At 41.5% G+C, this 19761-nt stretch overlaps 1 protein-coding gene across 4 annotated transcripts in view; it reads right to left on the minus strand.

Annotated features, from left to right (window-relative positions):
• The window catches only part of TSPAN4 (tetraspanin 4), a 376357-nt gene that overhangs the window by 57505 nt on the left and 299091 nt on the right, over positions 1–19761 (minus strand). For all 4 annotated transcript variants that reach the window (XM_069857860.1, XM_069857861.1, XM_069857862.1 and 1 more), the window contains one exon: positions 11348–11539. In XM_069857860.1, coding sequence (XP_069713961.1) covers positions 11348–11539 — 192 coding nt within the window. The remainder of the gene's footprint in view (positions 1–11347; positions 11540–19761) is intronic.

A 19761-nucleotide genomic window follows, 5' to 3' on the forward strand; every position in this document is an offset into this window, starting at 1 on the left:
AGAACAGTCGAAAAAGTGCAATGGGAATTGTACTTGCATCTTAGAAATTACTACCTCTGCAACGTAGAAGACTCGAACAAAAAGAGATAGAGCAATGAATGAGAAATTAAAAGACCGTGCCCAGACCATAACAATAACTGGAATTACAGACAAAATCTCAGTGTATTGCTCTTGCGATGAACTTGACAACAAAAGGGAAAGAGCAGTTCGCTTCCAACAACTTCGATCACAGTCAACTCCGATTCTACATCTCAGTACCAAAGTTTTTCCTGACAACTGGTTTGAATTCTCCTTTTGTTAGTTCCATACCATTGCTCACACTTACTACCCTCTACAGCACCCTGCATGCTTCCTATCTGCCCATAGTTTTAGCCTTCCCAAATAATTGTAGACTTAAGTCCCATCTGAGCCCTCCTTCTGCCAGGCTGAGCATATTTAGCTCTAATAATACTTCCTTGGTAGTAAATCTCTTTAGCCTCCTGATCTTTCTTTTTCAGTGTAAAAATGATTAAGTTTGCTCATAAACTTTAAAAAGGCAGTAATGTATACCAGCAAACTTACAAAGAGAAACTTCATTATGAAAACAGCATCTATCTAAATTTGGTTCATCAGCTATTATTGTCTAAAAGCCTTAATAGTTAATTCATTGTGATTGTGACAAAGTCATGCATGCTTTATGCCTCCTGAATACATAGCACAGCCCTGTTTATGTTCGGGCTATATTTTTTTAATGGATGAGCAAAAACTCCTGCTGATCAATAAGGCTCAAAGAAAACTGCAGTAATTATTTTTGGGAAGATATACAATGTACGCAGTTTTAACACATTAACAGTGTTTCATTTTTGTCTCATTACTGCTTTCAGTTGGAATCATTCAGTCTTAACTGCATTAGTAAGTGAGAATTGAATATTCCCACACTATGTGTCATGGGATTTTAACTGGCATTTTGTTGTGGTTTTAGTCATTTTTCATCTTCTCCAAAAACTGAGTCAAAATCAATGAAGGGACATCAAATATTAGCCATCTTGCACCACCAGCTAGGTGGGTACAGGCGCATTTAACATATCACAGCTTATTATCCCTTGGCAGAAATAAAGGTCTTCTCGCCTTCGACTCTTTTTAAGGGTTCCTTCGTTTCTTCTGCAAACATAAAGCAAACATGACATGATCTGGTGTCAATCTTCATCCTAGTCAAGACAGAAACTCATCCTACTTGTGAAGTACAACACAGCTGAAGAAGAACTAAAACATTAGACTAGCTCTTACAAGACACAGCAATGCTCTATTAATAAAAAAGCAGTTGCTCAAGTCCACTTAACACAGCTAATGGAAACAGCAAATACAAGTAAATGGTTTGGCTTGGGCTTAATCCAGTATTCTCCATCTAAGGCAAAGACATGTAAAGTTAATTAGTGTCTGAACGTACACCATTTACTCAGATTTTAACATCACCTGTGTACTTAGTAAATGGAGCTTCTTCCTGGAACCTACCATCCCCAGGATATTTCTTGTCATCTGCAGCTCCAGCATGAAACACAATCGGACAGCTCAGTGCTCTGAGGGGAGGAGGAGGAGAGCAGCAGCAAGTGGTCTCCACACACTCTGCTTGGGGAGTGAGTGAGTCAGCAGGGCTGGTTTCACACTTACATTCACACTGAACGTCTGGCTGACCCCAAGTGCTGGGCAAACTGACAGAAGCTCCCCCAAGATGATACGGGCAAATGACATGACCATGCTGCTTAGCCAACTTATGATGAGCTGAAGGTGAAAAAAATTAATCGGAAATACTGTACTTCTCCCTTTACACATATTTGCAAACCCTGGGCTGAACTTGCAATGGGACCTCACCTGCTAATTACAACAATAGAAGATTTATTTTACTTCTAGAGTCTCAAAACATTATCTAGAAACTGCATGGCATGTGTAAGTGAAGTAAATGGTAAGAAGCAGGTGGTCATGAAAAGAAAAAAGGACAAAGAAGAGCATTTGTATTTAAATTCTACTGCTGGTTTTCCCTGCAGTTTGCTGTTCCCAGACATGCTACATCAGTGGTTGCTGCATCAGATGCGCATGAGTCAGTCTTGCAGTAATGAACAGCAAGTCAATTTGGTTTACCTAATTCTGCCTTTTTTCTGTTAATATTCTTCTACCAGGGAACTGAAGTATCTATAAAACCAATACAGATTTGGTTACAGTGTAGACATCACTGATTTACACTAACTAGCCCCCATTTCTTTACCTTCAGAGCTTGGTTTTTTGGAGGGTTAGGTAATTCTAATCCTTAAAGAAAAAAAAGCCAATGTTGTTCTTAAATTAAAGAAACAGTGTTAAGGTGGCTAAAATAGCAAATTAATGATTGGGAATATAAACACAGATGCTGCTTTGGTGAGCCTATGGCTTTCTATCTAAGCAGATAATTTTATTGCTAGGAAAAAGAATTATCAAACATTACGTTCAAAAGTGACATGAATGTCCGAGCTGGCAAGGAGCATGCAGGTTACTTGTACTTTACTTTTGAAATTGGAGTAATCCTGTTGCCTACCAGATCTTTCAGGTGACCCTAGATCTGGAGCAAAAGCCCATCAAAATCAGCAGAGGTAAGTTTTATAGATCAGATAACAAACACATTTGTGCAGAGACTGCAAGCTCTTGCAGAAAACTGGCTTCCTTGAAAGTGTCTCCCTGACCACTATGTAGTCTTATGCTCTGCTCTTCCACTGTGTGCTTTACTGGATTACTTAATAGTCCTGGTAATTTGATATGCAGTGAGGTATCTGTGACCCACCTCAAATACTTACAAGACTGTAGTAGGGCAAGATGAGGCTTGGTTTCTGGGTCCCCTTTTGAAATGGCTCAGAGACAGGTTTCTTTTCAAGAAACTCTGGCACGTGAGAATTGGTTGAATGCTGAGACAAAAGATGGGGTGCAGGAGGCTTTCTAAGTGATATGGAATCTTGAGCCTGCAGACACTGTGAGAGAGAGAAGCCGATGTTGCTAACACACAGCTAACAACTACTGTCAATAGATTAATCAACCAGGAGTTAAGAACTCAGAAACACTGATAGCCATTTAGACAAACAGATTAAGCCTTCAACTGATATAAATTAGCATAGCTCCTCTGGCTCCTGCCCATGGTGTTGTCACACTGTTTGACTGTCATAAAGCAGCATCTTGGCAATACAAGAAGGAATACAGGCATTAGGAAAAGGTTCTTCAATGAGAGGGCGGTTGATCACTGGAACAGGCTCCCCAGGGCACCAAGCCTGTCAAAGTTCAAGGAGCATTGCGGCAATGCTCTTAGTCATGTGGTTTAGTTTTAAGTAGCCCTGAAAGAAGGAGAGAGTTGGGCCTGATGACCCTTATGGGTCCCTTCCAATTCCAGATACTCTATTCAAAGCATATCACTTACTAGTGGTATCGCATCAGTCTATATTAGAAAAAATAAATACTACTCTACGAGTTAAGCCCTTCCTACACGTTGAGTTCAGGACCAAGTCTAAAAACAGGAGAGAAGGAGAACACATTTATGCTTTCTCTCCTCTACTCTCAGTCCCTTTGATTAATTGCTACCAGAGATGAACAAAAGAAGGAAGAAGAGGACTCAGATCCCACGTACTCCTGAGTTTCACCATCAGCCAAGCAGAAGACAAAACTGAAAGGCAATGAGGAGAATATTCTTAATAATAAAGGAGAAGCAACCAATGTAGGGGAGTTTGATGCTCAGTACTTACAGTCCAAACAGGTAGCAAATTAGGGCTTTCATGTGAAACACAGCACTACACAGAGAATACATGATGTAGAATTCTCTCAGGCTGTGCTTATGGTATCTTCCTGGCCTTTACATTACTTGCTTGCTGATGTGGCTGCTGCCATGATTTCCCTGATTCTGCTACTCAGTTTGCTGAAAGAGCACAGCCTCACGTGGTAAGCTGGAATGAGAATCTACTGTTTGGTCTGTAGCATTAAATTACTGAGATGAAGTCATTCATGGGCTATTTCTTTCCCATTTAGTTGCCTGGAAATAAATTCCCTGTCACCACTGGGGTTGCAGCTGTCAGGTCTCTGATCGGATCCAGTGATACTACTGAAAATAATAGGGTTTTTTATTCTCCTTTTCTTACCACTCATTATACTCATCATAGTCTCTACAACTACCTGAAAGGACGTTGTAGAGAGGAGGGTGCTGGCCTCTTCTCCCAAGTGACAGGGGACAGGACAAGAGGGAATGGCCTCAAGCTCCGACAGGGGAGGTTTAGGCTAGACGTTAGGAAAAAATCCTTTACAGAAAGGGTCATTGGGCACTGGAACAGGCTGCCCAGGGAGGTGGTTGAGTCACCTTCCCTGGAGGTGTTTAAGGCACGGGTGGACGAGGTGCTGAGGGATATGGTTTAGTGTTTGGTAGGAACGGTTGGACTCGGTGATCCGGTGGGTCTCTTCCAACCTGGTTATTCTGTGATTCTGTGATTCTGTGATTAATTTTTTCCTCATTTTCTTTATTGCTATTTCACTTACAGATCAGGTGGCTGAAGTTCAGAAAACTCTCAACAGCACAGTACAAAACATCACAGGCACTTATTTTCCCCTTGGACTATTCCATAAATAAGAGTCTTTTGATATCTGGATAGTCATTGAGATATGTATATAGTATCAGCTCTCCACAGCTGGTCCTGACTGCATATCAAGGTGTAATTCTGATATTATTCATTCCAGCAACTGTGACGAACTCCTCACTTATTAACATGAGGTCCTCATTTAAATTAAGCTGAACACATAGACCTATCTGTTAGTGATCACTTTTTTTCCATTTCTCATTAATCATTGTTTCAGCTTTTCTACAAAAAGAAAATCAGACTTATCCACAAATCAGTAATAAGGGGAAGGAGGGTATATCTAAGCCATCTTCTTACTTATCTAATCCTTGATCTGATGGAACATACTCACTCTTATAAGAAGGCAGCTGGCTTTAGGTAATCAGAGACAAATCAGCACCTTGTCTACCTCAAGCCCTTTTCCTTTTCTAATATAATCCTGCATGGGTAATACATGGTGAAGAATCCCCTGTGTCAATGTAGGCCTTTTAAGGCCTTAAGTTATACATAAGCAAGACTCACCTAACTTGTTTTAACTGGACTATTTGCCACCTTGCAGAACCCAACAAGTTATAGAAGAATGTGTACTTTGTACCAAATCACTGGACAATAAAAGAAGCGTTACAAAATCAGAGAGTGAAATAGAAGACTACCTATGGATCTTATTTTCTTCCTCTACATGTGTTATTGTTTAAGTTGCAGATTTCTGGAAACATAGTATGTGTACACGTGTGCTTAAACAACCAAACAGACATAAAAATCCTTCCTTCAAAAAGGGCTCGATACTGCTTTTCACTAGTCACTATGATTTCCTGGACCAAAAGTAAGTTCATTTTTGCAAAAAATCTGCATTAGACCACATTCGCATGCGCTTTTTGGCAACTTCTCTGAATGTCCTTCTTCCCATTTAACTGAAGGTAATGTTGCAATTAGTCTGATCAGCTCAGCTTGGACAGCCTGCAGTGGAGCTCATAGAAACCAGCTAATTGCGCCCATTAGGCACTATCATCAAAATAAAAATTCGGAACTAACTTTGCTTTGGGATATTTATTTATTATTTGGGCATAACATATATTATGAAATAAATAAAAATTGTCATTACTATTATGGAATCATGGATTAAATACATAAAGGTCATTGTAGCACACAGGACAGCTAGACGCGTCCTGCTGTAATCAGAGAAAGGTGGCAAAGGCACAGAATTAAGATTTAGACAATTTGGGTTTGCTTGATAGCTCTCCCACAATCTCCCACTGCAAACTACACAAGGCACTTAGTTTCACTTTGCTGTAGCTTCCCATCTGTTTAATGAGGATAATAATACTTTCCCTCTGACTTATCTATTTAGATGGTAAGCTCTACTGGTACTACCTCCTATTATCAGGAAATTTATACAGAATGAGCATTCTGATCTCATGGGCTGCCTGCAGGGGCTACTGTAATACAAATAATAAATAACATAACCCATCACGATTTAACATCTAGAGCTGAGATTTTTAAACTGGACTATCCATGTAATAATGACCTTTTTTGGTGCAAGAACCCAACTACAGATCTCTGCTAAACATGTGTGAAAGGCACAGAATTCAGGTGATTCAGTTCCTCAAACACAGATCTTAAAGAATTAACCTAAAAGAGAATGTTTACACAGACACTTAAGAATCAGCTGGGTCAACATTCGAGCACAAAAGAGAAAAAAGTACTTAATCAGGCATAAACTTCTTCAGCATGGAGAAATGGCATGTGTGTGTGTACAATATAGCACCTGCCTAAAGTCAGTACTACAATCAAGTCACTAATCATGCTAGAGTGGTACAGCAAGCTGGTGTCTCATCTTCTGCAAAGACTTGCCCTGAGCTTAAAAGCATAGGCATTGCAATGCGGTTAAGAAGACCCAAGCCAAATGTTTCGCCAAAATTCACAAAGAAGATGGATACAGCTAACAGCTCAGATGGACATTAGAACTATAACACATTTGCAAAGGTGTAGGGAGCAAAAATAGATTCCTAATTTTGTTTCAATACAGCCTATAGAGATCTGCAGTACAGCTAGATGGTTCCGCAATACAGGATCTAATACCTACAAAAAAAAAAAAATCAATGGAAGCCCATAAACTAACTTTCTCAAGCCAGACTCTTAGTTATTACCTCTTTCACCTGTTCAGGACAGTGACCCAACCCATCAGAATAAAGCTGCCATTTTTTAGTTACAGCTGAACTTGTAGCAGAGAGGTCGCTGCTACACCTTCTTGAGCAACAAGAATAGCAGAAATGTCAAAGGAATCTTACAGAAACTAGAAAGCATTTTTCTCCTGCTTCAGTCCTCAATTTGCATCTACATTCAGACGCAAGATTCTATAAGCCAGGTTGTAAACTTATTTCAAGAAATGCTAGTTGCTCTGATTTCCCCAGGGAAATTCAATGATGGAAAGGTTTATCTTCTTTCACATTGTAGCTGGAGCAAATAAGAATCACTGCAAATATCTATTCTTTTTAACCAAGATCTTAGAATGACAGCTGCAGAACTCACCTAATCTGTGTATTTTTGCAGAACGCATAGGATGGCTGAGGTTTCCTTTTAATTTTTTTCACACTTTATTTTAGATTTTCATATTATTTTATTTCTTTGAATATAGATAAATAGTAATGGGCCTGTTTCTTAGGAGATTAATGAGGCATTGTCCTGGCTATATGTTACCACTGAATAAAGAATATCTGCCAGCCCCTTAGATGGTGGACACCAGATAAATTCTTTAAAGTCAGTAAAACTGGGAAGCTTTAGGCTATCTAAACACTCAGTTCAGTGGATCACTCCTGACTATTGCACACAGCTATGCAAAAACCTTATTTACAAATTAAACTTTAGTTCGATTTTCAACCACCTTTTCCCATCTGTCCTCTGCTACTTAAAACACTTTGCCTGCCCTCCTTCCTTTCAAAAGTCATTGGTGAACGCCAGAGGTAAGCAATTACTATCATGTACACCTAATATCACAGCAGCCTAATACCAAACAACTTAATAGCTTTCCACCTACAACCCAATACAATAGTTGTCTGTGGAAAAAACAAAAATACAGGATCAGAGCCTCACCTGCCCTGCAACTGTATGAAACATAAATAGATTTAAAAGTCTCTTTGATATTGCTCACTTCTCATTCACTCAAGCAGACCCCTTAGGAGTCAGATCATCGAGCAGTAGCAAGCCAATACACAAATATCCTACTGTGTCCTCCACCACATAAAATTCTGCTCCTCCAGTGCAGGTGGGTTGAGCTAGTTTTTCCTCCTTAGCTCCCTCCTAGCCCATTTTAGGATCCCACTGGTGCACTATGCCTACTGCAATACTTCCAGTCTTCCTCCAAACCATGCATCCTAATAACAGCAGTTTATTCTCCCAACTACATCCTTCCCCATCTTGTAACTGCCACATTCTTGCCACTTCCTTCTGCTCTTAGGAAGCAAAACAAGAGGTGCATCTGTTGCATGGGAAATATGTCTTTCTAGTCCTTGCAGGTATAAAGACTACCACTAACCAATCATCAGGATGGGATACACTACAGGAGATAACAGCAAATGGAGATCCAAACTGGTCTTGGTTAAACTAGGCATGTCCATGTGGTCTCTATGCTTATAATACTATAAGTGTTTTCAAGATGATCTTAAGAGTGTTCAAGGTGACAGGAATACAGTACAGGCAGAGCATCTGGAGATTCAGAAGATACTCACATCATTTTATTACTGCCTACAGTCATACTAAAAAAACCCAGACATCCTCTCACACTGTATTGAGCAGAGGAAAGTAGGTCAGTGAAACCTGCTACTCACTCAAAATACACAGTGATGTTCTGCTCAGTGGAGCAATGTTTGATCTCATATATGTAAGTTATAACTTGAATATCTGCCATCCCACCATGATAGCATCCCTGGGAACGCCTCCAGCTTGGTTTATTCCACTGCCTTTTCTTTTTGTCTACACAAATGCTACACAAGAAGACATGGTAGTTACATCACACATGAGCAAGATAACTTATTCCATGAGCTGCTGCCACATTTGTGGAAATAACTTCTGGAGACATAAATTAAAGGAATTCCATTAAAAAATCAATCTTAGCTACTACCAGGAACAAAGCCAGATGTTAAGGAATAGCTTGGGAGGCACAGAGAGAAGTGTAAGGGCTTGGTCCTGCAGTGACTGTTAGACACACAAGGTTGCCAATGCTCAGTAGCTTTTCCTTTACAACTTAGATGGTAAATCATATCACATCACAGCTGCCACAAAACAGTCCTCTTAAAGTAATACAAAAGGGGCATTCTCAGGGGTGTTCAACAAAAAATAGATAGTTTGGAAAGAGACTATTTTCATTTTGGCAGAACACAGTGTTAGGAACACCTGTGAAATAAGAAAAGGGTGAAGAGATGTAGCAAACACACATAATAAAATCAGCCTTGGCTTGACATTCAGCAAGTACTTTCATTCAAGTATTTACTTTGCTACCTATGTTACCTAGAAAAACAGGAGCTCAGCAAAACCAAATGCCCAGGCCCTGAACTTAAAAGCACTTTGTCAAATACCAGTCAAAATATAATCAGTAATCTGAGGAAAAGAAGGCTAAGAACAAACCTACATGGTAAGGGTTTGTCCCAGAAACAGAGGCTCCTACCACCACCCATTTCCCTTCCAAACAGACTCAACAGAAAAAATCACAAGAGCTCAGAAGTCTCACTGGTATTTAATACGGGTAAGTAAGTGCTGATGCACATTGTGGAAAGTTTTCTAGACTAAACAAAAACTTAATTCAATGACGGCTAACAAAACTGTATTTCAAACCTCTATAGTTGGGCTTATTCAGAGTTAAAGTAGCTGTAATCAGATCTAACATAACTCAGTTTTGAAGAAAATTTAGTAAAACAGAGGTCACACTGAATAGCTATGGTACACAAAAGTACACGGGCGGACAGAGCAAAACACTGGTAACATCAGATCAAGATTCCCAGTTGTCCCATGCAAAGAGTTCCTACGTTAATTTGGATTAATTTGCATTACTTCACTTGATCCATCAAGTACAATCCTTACATCATGCACTGAAAGGTGTTAAATTAGTCCTTACACCATGCATTGAACGGCATAAGATTCCAAGTTTTGTGTAGCATGTGACAGGAGGAGCAGTTCCTGCAAACATTTGCATATCCCTAAAAGGATGCCTGTCTAGGGTTGGCTGAGGACATTCACCCTAGCTGCAGCAATGACAGCTGATCAACAGAAACTTTGTCCTTGCCAAAAAAGTGTTGTAGGCCAGTAAACCAGATATACAAGGACTGCCAGTACAAGGCAGTACTTCCAGTACAAGGACTGCCAGATCCTGACCTGATCCTGACACAAAAGATGACACCGCTCATTGCTGGTCACACTTGAGCTAGGACTTTAATCAAAAAAGCTCAAAATATGTGATCAATTTTGCACATAAGCTATACTACTAGACTTAGCCCCCTGCAGACTCCTGCTGTATGGACATTGAAGCTGTAATCCAGTAATTATATCTGGCTGGCCAGACACTTCCTCCACAAAGTGGGTATTTATAAGACTGTTAAAATTGTCAAGGACTATCAGCCTCAGATTCTGACTTCATTCTTCCCAGTGTAAATTTTGACCCACAAAATTGCCCTAATTTCAAGTTGTTCATTTTAGTTTCAAACCACCTACCCTCCACATAAATAATCCTTAGTAGCCTAGACAGACTAGTCCTTAATTTTACTGGTTGAAAATCAGCAGAAACAACTAATTAAGGGAGGAGTCTGGAAAGAGTACTCTACTAAGGCTTGGAATCTCACAGTCACTTAAAGATTTTTACAGGGTGAAGCGTTCTTGGGGGCTGTGTGCAGTTCTGCAGCTCCCAAGGGAGCAAAATGAATATATGATGCACAGTGAGGAGCAGCCTTTTACAAAGGAATCACCAGCTCATGAAAATAAACCTCAGCTCCACTTGACTCTGAGGTTTGCTAAATGTCACAGTAAAGTCCTGGACCTGAGCAGCAAGATCACCTCATTTCCTGGTCTTAAGCTGAACAGGACCCAAATACACCAACTACAGCAGGCACTCACTACTCATGAAGTCCATCTTTGAGTGGTATCAAATTACATTTTGATACAATACATTAGGGATGTACCTCAAGCCTCTGTTAAATCATGGACAGGTGGCACCTTATTAATTTTTGGTTCACTGCAATTTTCCTGTGTTGGCACATTTGCTTCCTGAACATCACAGACTTTTGAGATTTAATGACTGGCAAAACCAGCATTGCCAAACCTGACTTCATTTCCATTTTAAACCAGAATCAACCTCTTTACAATGTTTCCTGCCTCCACTCATCTTTCTTGCCCAGGACTTCAGGTCATCAGTCCTGCCTGGGTAGACATTTGGAGTAGATATCTAACAAAGAGTGAAAAATAGTTCACGAGTACACTGCAAAAAACGTCTTCACAAACCCCTCTATCTTCTCCAAAGAGTATAAGGAAATCCTCACCACTGCTAACCATTCCCTTCTGGCAGGTCTCCTCCTTTAAGGACAGGTTAAAAGCATGGTCAGGAACGATCTAGAAGCTCCTCAGAGCTATCGAAGACCGATTCAAACATGACTCACACTTCATCCGTGTGAAGCGGGCAGCTTCTGTTGAAATGCAGGACACTGTAACATGGATTGGAATAGCACCAGCACCTTAAAACAGCAAACACTACAACAGTATAGAAGCTTAATACTCACACTCAGCAGGAGGCACTTGTTCTCCTTGATGGCGCCTATGCAGCCCACGAAGCCGATGATCATGACAAATGTCCCTGTGACGATCAGTAGGTTGGCAGCTGACAGGGATGGGAAAGAAGAGGAGAGAGTGGCAAAGTTCCCTTGGGTAACAGCCAGCCAGATGCCTACTCCAAGGATTCCACAGCCTCCCAACTGGGAAAATAAAAAGAAACAAAGAAACTCAGTTATCATATCTGAGCAACCCCAGATATTAATCCACATCAGTACTGCAGTGGTAGAATGGCTTGGCTGAGATAAGACACAGTCACATGTAACAAGAAATGGTCTCTCTCAATGACACTTTCCATATGGGAAACAGGCAGAAGAGAAAAGAATAAAAAAAATGTAGACGGGGAACTCATCAGTAAGATGCAACATTCAAGAAAAAGTCACAGACTTCCTAAATCCAAGACACAACCAAATAGCAGGTCTCTTCCTCTCCAGTGAAGAAGCAGACACTGTGTAAAGGAGAAATTCCCAAAGATTCAGAATTTGAAGGGATTTTAAAAATCCACATCTTATTTAGGCACCTCAGAGAGCTGCTCAGAACGGCTGAAGCACTTTTGATCCTCTTTTCCTCCCAATAAACCATACCCCATCCTTGGCACATGGCATAAATAAATTTTGCCAGAGCATCCCCTGATAGCCAAATCCCTCTTCTTAGTTCTTGTCCAATGTCCAGCCTCCTTGTAAGCAAGAGAGCATTTAGAGTGTAAACAGGCCAGAGAAGGAGGGAGAATTCTAGCACAACATTAATAAAACCAAACAGATGTTTACTCTTAACATGGCCACTGGTTTAGTATACAATCTTCACAAGTGGACTCGGCTGGTTTGGAAAAGTTTGAGGGGAGCAGTAGTACAGGCTCCTCAGGCATGAAAGTAAAAAGAAGGGAGGATTCCAGTGCAGGCAGCAGTCACCACAAAACCATAAAAATTATAATTATTACATACACAAGGAATTTTTAAAAAACACAAACACTTATAAGCCTGCTGCTTATAATTGCAAGAAAGCCTGCAGAATTGTAACAATCTAAGTAAAGCTGAGCAATTAAATAGAATTAAACCAAAGGGGATTTTGCAGTATTATACAGTCACACAGCAGAGCATCACTTAGGTTTCTTTCTTTCTTGCTTGCTTTCCCTTTAAAATAACCAATTTTTGTTGAGTTTTATAATTACATTTTATTATCCAAATCAATTAAAGCTAGGAAAGAAATTGTGTTCACGGAGGGTAAGCCAGACACAGAGGCGTATCAATTAAATGCCTGCATAAAGTGAATAAGGACATAAGGGAGCTCATGGACCAGGGAAGGAAAAAGACAATGCTAATCCTGAGGCATAGGTAAGCCTCAGAAATGAAACACAGAAGAGAAACATAAAAGCTAAAGCAATTTCTTCTACTAATTGCTAAGGCTGCCTCTGCATGCCACTGAATTCCCCCTCAATGCAGGACAAAGAAGGAGGTCATGTCTCAAGGCAGGACTTCTCACTCCAGATGCAAAACAGTCTGTTTTGTTCAGAACTAAGCAGCTAAACTATACCTCATTGTAACGTATCTCAGCTGCATTGACCTGTCTCCACTGAGAGAAGACAGATTTCAGAACACAGGGACTCAGATCATCTCCTTCACCAGCCTCTTCATATACAGGCATCCCATATCACCACATTCATCCTTTCGCAAAGAACTCCCTACAAATACCACACAGGGACAGTCCAAGACCTTGACCCTACACACTGGAAATATCTCCCCTCTATGCCCACTTACAGACCATGATATTTTACACAGTCTAAAATGATTGAAGAATAACCAGGGGAGAGGAGAGGGAAGAATACCTAAAGAAGGTAACCCATAGAAAATCATTCAAGGTAACTGAGAGCATATAAACAAAAGCTATCAACATGGCCCAACAAAAAAATGGAAAAAAAGCCCGAATAAATGCCCTAAAACAGGAATAAAACTCTGGAGGTCTACAGGACTATGGAACAGCATTGAAGCAGAGGTAGCAGACACCCAAGTTAAAACTGAACTGGTCAAAATGCTGAAATACAGACAGGAATAGCACTAAACCAACTGAGGAGTGGGATGGAAAGTACAACTGTGCTTCAGCCTCTCTGGCCTGGTGGACAGTTCTGCCTCAAAATCCACCTCAGAGCCACAGGCACAATGAGACTGTGCAAATGGCCTAATTAAGCCTAATGAAGCCAGATGCCCAGCAGCAGCAGAGGCATCACCTTGCAATACCTTTAGCTATTACTTTCAGGTTTTTGTCCGGAAGTAATTCAACAGCACCAATAAGAAGCAGCTTAATTCATCGCATTTCACGGTCCCTGTGTTGCTACACTGCTTTAAGCGATACTGACACCTACAACTGTCATTTGTATTTTGGGAGATGAGTCTCACTGAAGATGCTGCTGTGCTCGGTAAAGGCAAGACCTGCTTGCCTGCTCCTCCACCACCCATTAAATTCTTCATGATATACAATGCATAATTGAGACACCATTGCCCTTAGGACATCTGATTTCAGCACCTTCTCCCTCTTCTTGTCTATGGAAACTGGAAATTCACCAGTGGCACAAAACTTAACAAAAAACAGGAGAAAGATCATGCAAAATGCTGCCACTGTGGCTATAGCCATTTGGATCAGGACTGAATATTCCAGGTCAGTTGGTCAGCAGGAGTATCTCACTATGTTGTTCTTTATTCAGAGATACTCCTAATATACATCAAGCTCTCTAGCAGCTCATTATCTTCTGATTTTTTAAGAGATGCACAGCGTCTTCTTAGGTTGATTAACAAAACCCTGAAATGCATGAAGGGATTCTTTGAGCATTAAACCATCTGACTCAAACTGGATTTCAGCAAGTGCTACTTAGGAAATGTCAGCACATACTACTGAGTGTTGCTTCACCTTACTTCAGCCTTGTATCTTTTTCTGCACCAAAATGTCCCATTATAGTCCTTGAGTAAAGTCACTAAGCTGTCACACCAGGCCCTTGGAAACAGGCTCTGCCCTTAATTCTAGTCTAAACCGCTCTTTAAAGACCACTTTACACCAAGGAGTGAAGCACACCTCTGATGTCCAATGACCACAACAACACTCAAGCATCTGGTTAAGAAAATGCTTCAGGGAACCACCCTGAAGACAGACACAGGAGCCCTTCAACAGAAGCAGAATATTTTCTTTTGCCAAATGTTCAAAATCTCACTCATCCCAGTATTCTGAACTGAATAGCAGTGTAATTCCTAGTCTAAGATCCAGGGGTTAGAGGGATCATGTTTATTTATTTTGGATCAGAGTGAAGAGAAAACTGTTGTAGTTGGTTCTATACTGCCTGTTTGTTTTGATTTCTTCATCTTGGTACCTAAGGAGATGTTAAGTTATGGACAATTTTATTTACTTATTTATGACGCTCCTCTTCCTCCACTTTTTCTCCCAACCCCCAGTCCTCATTTGTGTCAAACAGTCAGAAGCAGAGTGATAAATCCTGACAGCTTTTAGGGCTTGCCAAGGTGTGAAATGAAACAAAACCAAAACCAGCAACAGGGCTACTCTTGACAAGCTGAGGGCTTCCATGCAAACTGTAAAGCTGTCATGGTTAAAAGAGAACACATTAAAACAAAAAGATCAGCAAGAAGTCAGCAATTTGATCCTGATCTATTGGCAACCAAACATGAGTGTGTATTGAGTCCATGTGGTGAGTATAGGGTTGACTTTTCTTTAAAGAAAAAACAGACACCACCACCCCCCCATGATGTCAGGCTACTGAAAACAGCCTTTTTTTAAATTCCCTTGTGAAATGTTTGACACGCTGTTAGCTTAATCATTCGTGATAACCCACTCTCTTGCAAGCAAGGCATCTCACGGCAAAATCTGAAACAAAATATAGCTTCCTCCACCTTTTTTTTCCCAATAAATGTTGCTTTTGTTTTGTAATATCATTTATTCTAAGGCCAAAACAAGAGGACGCCATAAGGGACAGTGTTATAGCCCTAGGACTTAGGAGATTTCAGTTAAGAGTCTGTGCAGGACAGACCTCAGTGTCAATCTCAAATAATTTAGCATGTCTGTGCCCGAGTTGCAAAATCATGAGTATACAAACACAAGTACTAGGTACTTTGCGATCCCTGGACTTTGCAATTGGCTATGGAAGAAACGGTTTATTCTGCTCAAAGCAAATGGCTCCTAGGCATTTACACAGCAGAGTCAAGCAGTAAAGTGGGTGACTTACTCTAAAAGGATAGAATCATAGAATAGTTAGTGCTGGAAGGGACACTTGAAGATCATCTAGTTCCAACCCCCCTGCCATGGACATCCCACTAGGGATGGGGCTGTCCAAGGCCCCATCCAACCTAGCCTTGGACACCTCCAGGGATGAGGAATCCATGGCTTCTCTGGGCAACCTGTGCCAGTGTCTCACCACCCTCATGGTGAAGAAGTTCCTCCTTACATCAAGCCTAAATCTGGCCCTCTCCAGTTTATACCCCTTCCCCCTCGTCCTACCACCACAAGCCTTTATGAATAGTTCCTCTCCAGCTTTCTAGTAGGCTCCTTTCAGGTACTGGAAGGTCTCTATAAGACCTTCTCAGAGCCTTCTCTTCTCCAGGCTGAACAAGCCCAACTTTCTCAGCCTGTTCTCATATGGAAGGTGCTCCAGCCTTCTGATCATCTTTGTAGCCCTCCTCTGGACTCGTTCCAACAGTTCCGTATCCTTCTTATGTTGAGGATTCCAGAACTGGACACAATACTCTAGATGAAGTCTCACAAGAGAGGAGTAGAGGGGAAGAATCTCTTCCCTCGACCTGCTGGCCACACTTCTTTTGATGCAGCCCAGGACATGGTTGGCCTTCTGGGCGGCGAGCACACATTGCTGGCTCATGCCAAGCTTCCCATCAACCAGCACCCTCAAGTCCTTCTCTGCAGGTCTGCTCTCAATCACATCATCTCCCATCCTGTACTGAAAATGGGGATTGACCTGACCCAGGTGCAGGACCTTGCTCTTGGCCTTGTTGAACCTCATATGGTTCTCAGAGGCCCACTTCTCCAGCCTGTCTAGGTCCCTCTGGATGACATACTGTCCTTCTGGTGTGGCAACTGCACCACTCAGCTTGGTGTCATCTGCAAACTTGCCGAGGGTGCACTCAGTCTCGCTGTTAATATCATTGACGAAGATATTAAACAGCACTGGTCCCAGTACAGACCCTCAGGGGACACCACTAGTCACAGATCTCCATCTGGACTTTGAGACATTGACCACTACTCTCTGAATACAACCATACAACCAGTTCTTATCCACCATACTGCTCACCCATCAAATCCATATCTCTTCAATGTAGAGAGGAGGATGTTGTGGGGGACCGTGTCAAAGGCTTTATAGAAGTCTAGATAGATCACATCCATCAGATAACTGGTGCCCATTGCTGCAGTTACCCCATCATAGAAAGCCACTAAGTTGGTCAAACAGGATTTCCCCTGGTGAAGCCGTGCTGGCTGCCATTAATCACCTCCACATCCTCTAGCATAGCTTCTAGGAGGATCTGTTCCATGATCTTCCCAGGCACAGAGGTGAGGCTGACGGGTTGGTAGTTCATAGGGTTGTCTTTTCTAACCTTTTTAAAAATGAGCACAATGTTACCGTTCTTCCAGTCACCAGGGACTTCTCCTGATTGCCATGATTTTTCAGATATCATGGAAAGTGACTTGGCAACCACATTGGCCAATTGCCTCAGGACTCTGGGATGCATCTCATCAGGTCCCATAGACTTATAAATGTTCAGGCTCCTCAGGTGGTCACGAACCTGATCCTCCTCTACTGTGGGAAGGGCTTCATCCCCCTGGTCACCATCTTGCTGTCCCATGACCCAGGAGGAGTGAGGAGAGCAGTTATCAGTGAAGACTGGGGCAAAAAAGTTGTTAAGTACCTCAGCCTGACATGAGGTCACTATTTCCAACCATCAGTGTGGGTACGTTCTCTTTGACCTTCCTCTTTTGTTTGACATACCTGTAGAAGCCCTTCTTGTTAGTCTTTACTTCCCTTGCCAATATTCAGTCTCTCTCTTTGATAAGATACACAGACACATGCACTTGTTCTCTTGGCAGAAAAGCTGCCTATAGAATTAGATCTTCCAAATTGTTCTAATGGGTTGATAAGTAAAATATTCAGACTTCAGTGCGTACATTTAGAATTTATCTTACAGTATGGTAAACAACACAATCCCAAACAGCCCCAGATATATGCACGTTGTTGGAGAAAATTATTCTGAAGTTACAGCTACACGCTTACAATACTGCAGGAGAAATTGCCTCATTGTTCACGATAATGGTGTTGCTGTCTTTAAGTGTGTTTTTGATTGGTTTTATTATGTGGAAAATGCAACTAATCGAAGTGTCTCATATTGTATCTTATTAGGATCTACCCATCATACCTCCTTTTTCAGATTAAAAAAATTCCTCATGCATTAGAAAATACACTGATAACAAAATTCAAGTGTAATGTATGACCAGTTGTTTTGTAGTTGAACTAACTCATTTGGAGGGGTTTTCTCCCCTACTCTCCACATATTTAAACAAGGAGGGCTTTCTCAACCCCACTTGCTATCCAGTTACTATTTGGCGAACATGTTTCCCCCTCTAACTAAGGAGTAAGAGTATACAATGGAAAAATCAACATCAAAGCATTAAAAGTAGTGTTGTGAGCATTATCCAGCAAATGTTCTTGTAATATAAGGCAGATGCAAATAATTCTTCCTTTCAGCTAGACACATATAGGAGGTGGAAATGGAATACATATATACATAGATTGGATCAAGTGAATCAAGAATCATACACGGAAAAAGCAGAAGCATATGTGCTAATAATGCAGAGGACACGGAGCTTTAAACAAGCAGATGCAAACAACCTGTCAGTGTAGCTGCTGGCTATCTTGGAGAAAGGAGCAGCGACTTCTGGAAAACACCTTCAAGCTGACATTTCATGGCCATTAGACTACTTCTGCAGCAGGCTGTAGACATCCATCTGCATCACAACACCACTACTGACTGCTAGTACATACACTGGTGGTGTATGTCATGGAACAGATCCTCCTAGAAACTATGGTAAAGCACGTGCTTTAGTAGCAGCCAGTGATTAGTAGCAGCCAGAACGCCTTCACCAGGGGCAATTCCTGTCTGACCAGCCTAGTGACTTTCTATGATGGGGTGACCACAGCAGTGGAAACGGGAAAACCAATGAATGCGAACTATCTCGACTTCTGTAAAGCCACATGGTCCCCCACAACATCCTTCTCTCTAAATTGGAGAGACATGGATTTGATTTGAGGGCTACAAAGATGTTCAGAGGGCTGGAGCACCTCCCATATGAGGACAGGATGAGAGAGTTGGGCTGGTTCAGCCTGCAGAAGAGAAGGCTCGGAGGAGACCTTATAGTGACCTTCCAGTACCTGAAGGGGGCCTACAAGAAAGCTGGGGAGGGACTTTTTACGAAGGCTTGTGGTGATAGGACTCGGGGCAATGGGTATAAACTGCAGAGGAGCAGATTTTGAGTAGACATAAGGAGGAATTTCTTCACAATGATGGTGGTGAGACACTGGCACAGGTTGCCAAGGGAAGTTGTGGATGCCCCATCCCTGGAGGTGTTCAAGGCCAGGTTGGATGGGGTCTTGGGCAGCCTGATCTAGTGGGAGGTGTCCCTGCCCATGGCAGGGGGGTTGGAACTAGATGATCTTTAAGGTCCCTTCCAACTCAAACTATTCTATGATCCTATGATTCTATGCAACAACCAAAGACTTAAGGCCCTGTTTCTTCTTACCTATGTATCATGCGCTTTGTTTTATATCAATGAAAGAAAAGCTTATTTTGACCCAAAATTCAGAAATCTGTTCGTTCACAATATTTAGAAACAAACTCAAAACTCCTTCTCTCCCTCGGATCCAGTGGACCTATAAAAGCTGCATTTTTTCCCAGTGGGCATATGGATTCTATTCAGACTCTTCCTCTCAGCCTTCACAAATCTGGAGTAAAGATCTAGTCTCTACACACCCAGTCCAGTAGATCTTTTGCAGTTTGATATAGAATAGTTGGAGGGAAATCCGAAAACTTACGCCAATATGTAGCAGACTCTTGTGTTGGTGCAATCAACAGCTAAACTAGAAACAACACAGTGCTTACACTATAGTACATTTATTTAAAAAAAAAAAAAGAAAAAAAAAGGATTAACTTATCTAACTGCATTTCTGAAGCAGAATAAGCATACCTCCACTTGAGCTCCTCACACCCATGCACTCCTATCTCCTCTACAGTGCTGCCTTCTGCTCCCGCAGCCATGGCCCAGGTTTTCAGTATTGTTTATGGATTTGGACAGCTGCCAATAATTTCTCAGC

The sequence above is a fragment of the Phaenicophaeus curvirostris genome, chromosome 5, assembly GCF_032191515.1.
Source record: "Phaenicophaeus curvirostris isolate KB17595 chromosome 5, BPBGC_Pcur_1.0, whole genome shotgun sequence".
In the NCBI taxonomy this organism is placed as follows: Eukaryota; Metazoa; Chordata; class Aves; order Cuculiformes; family Cuculidae; genus Phaenicophaeus; species Phaenicophaeus curvirostris.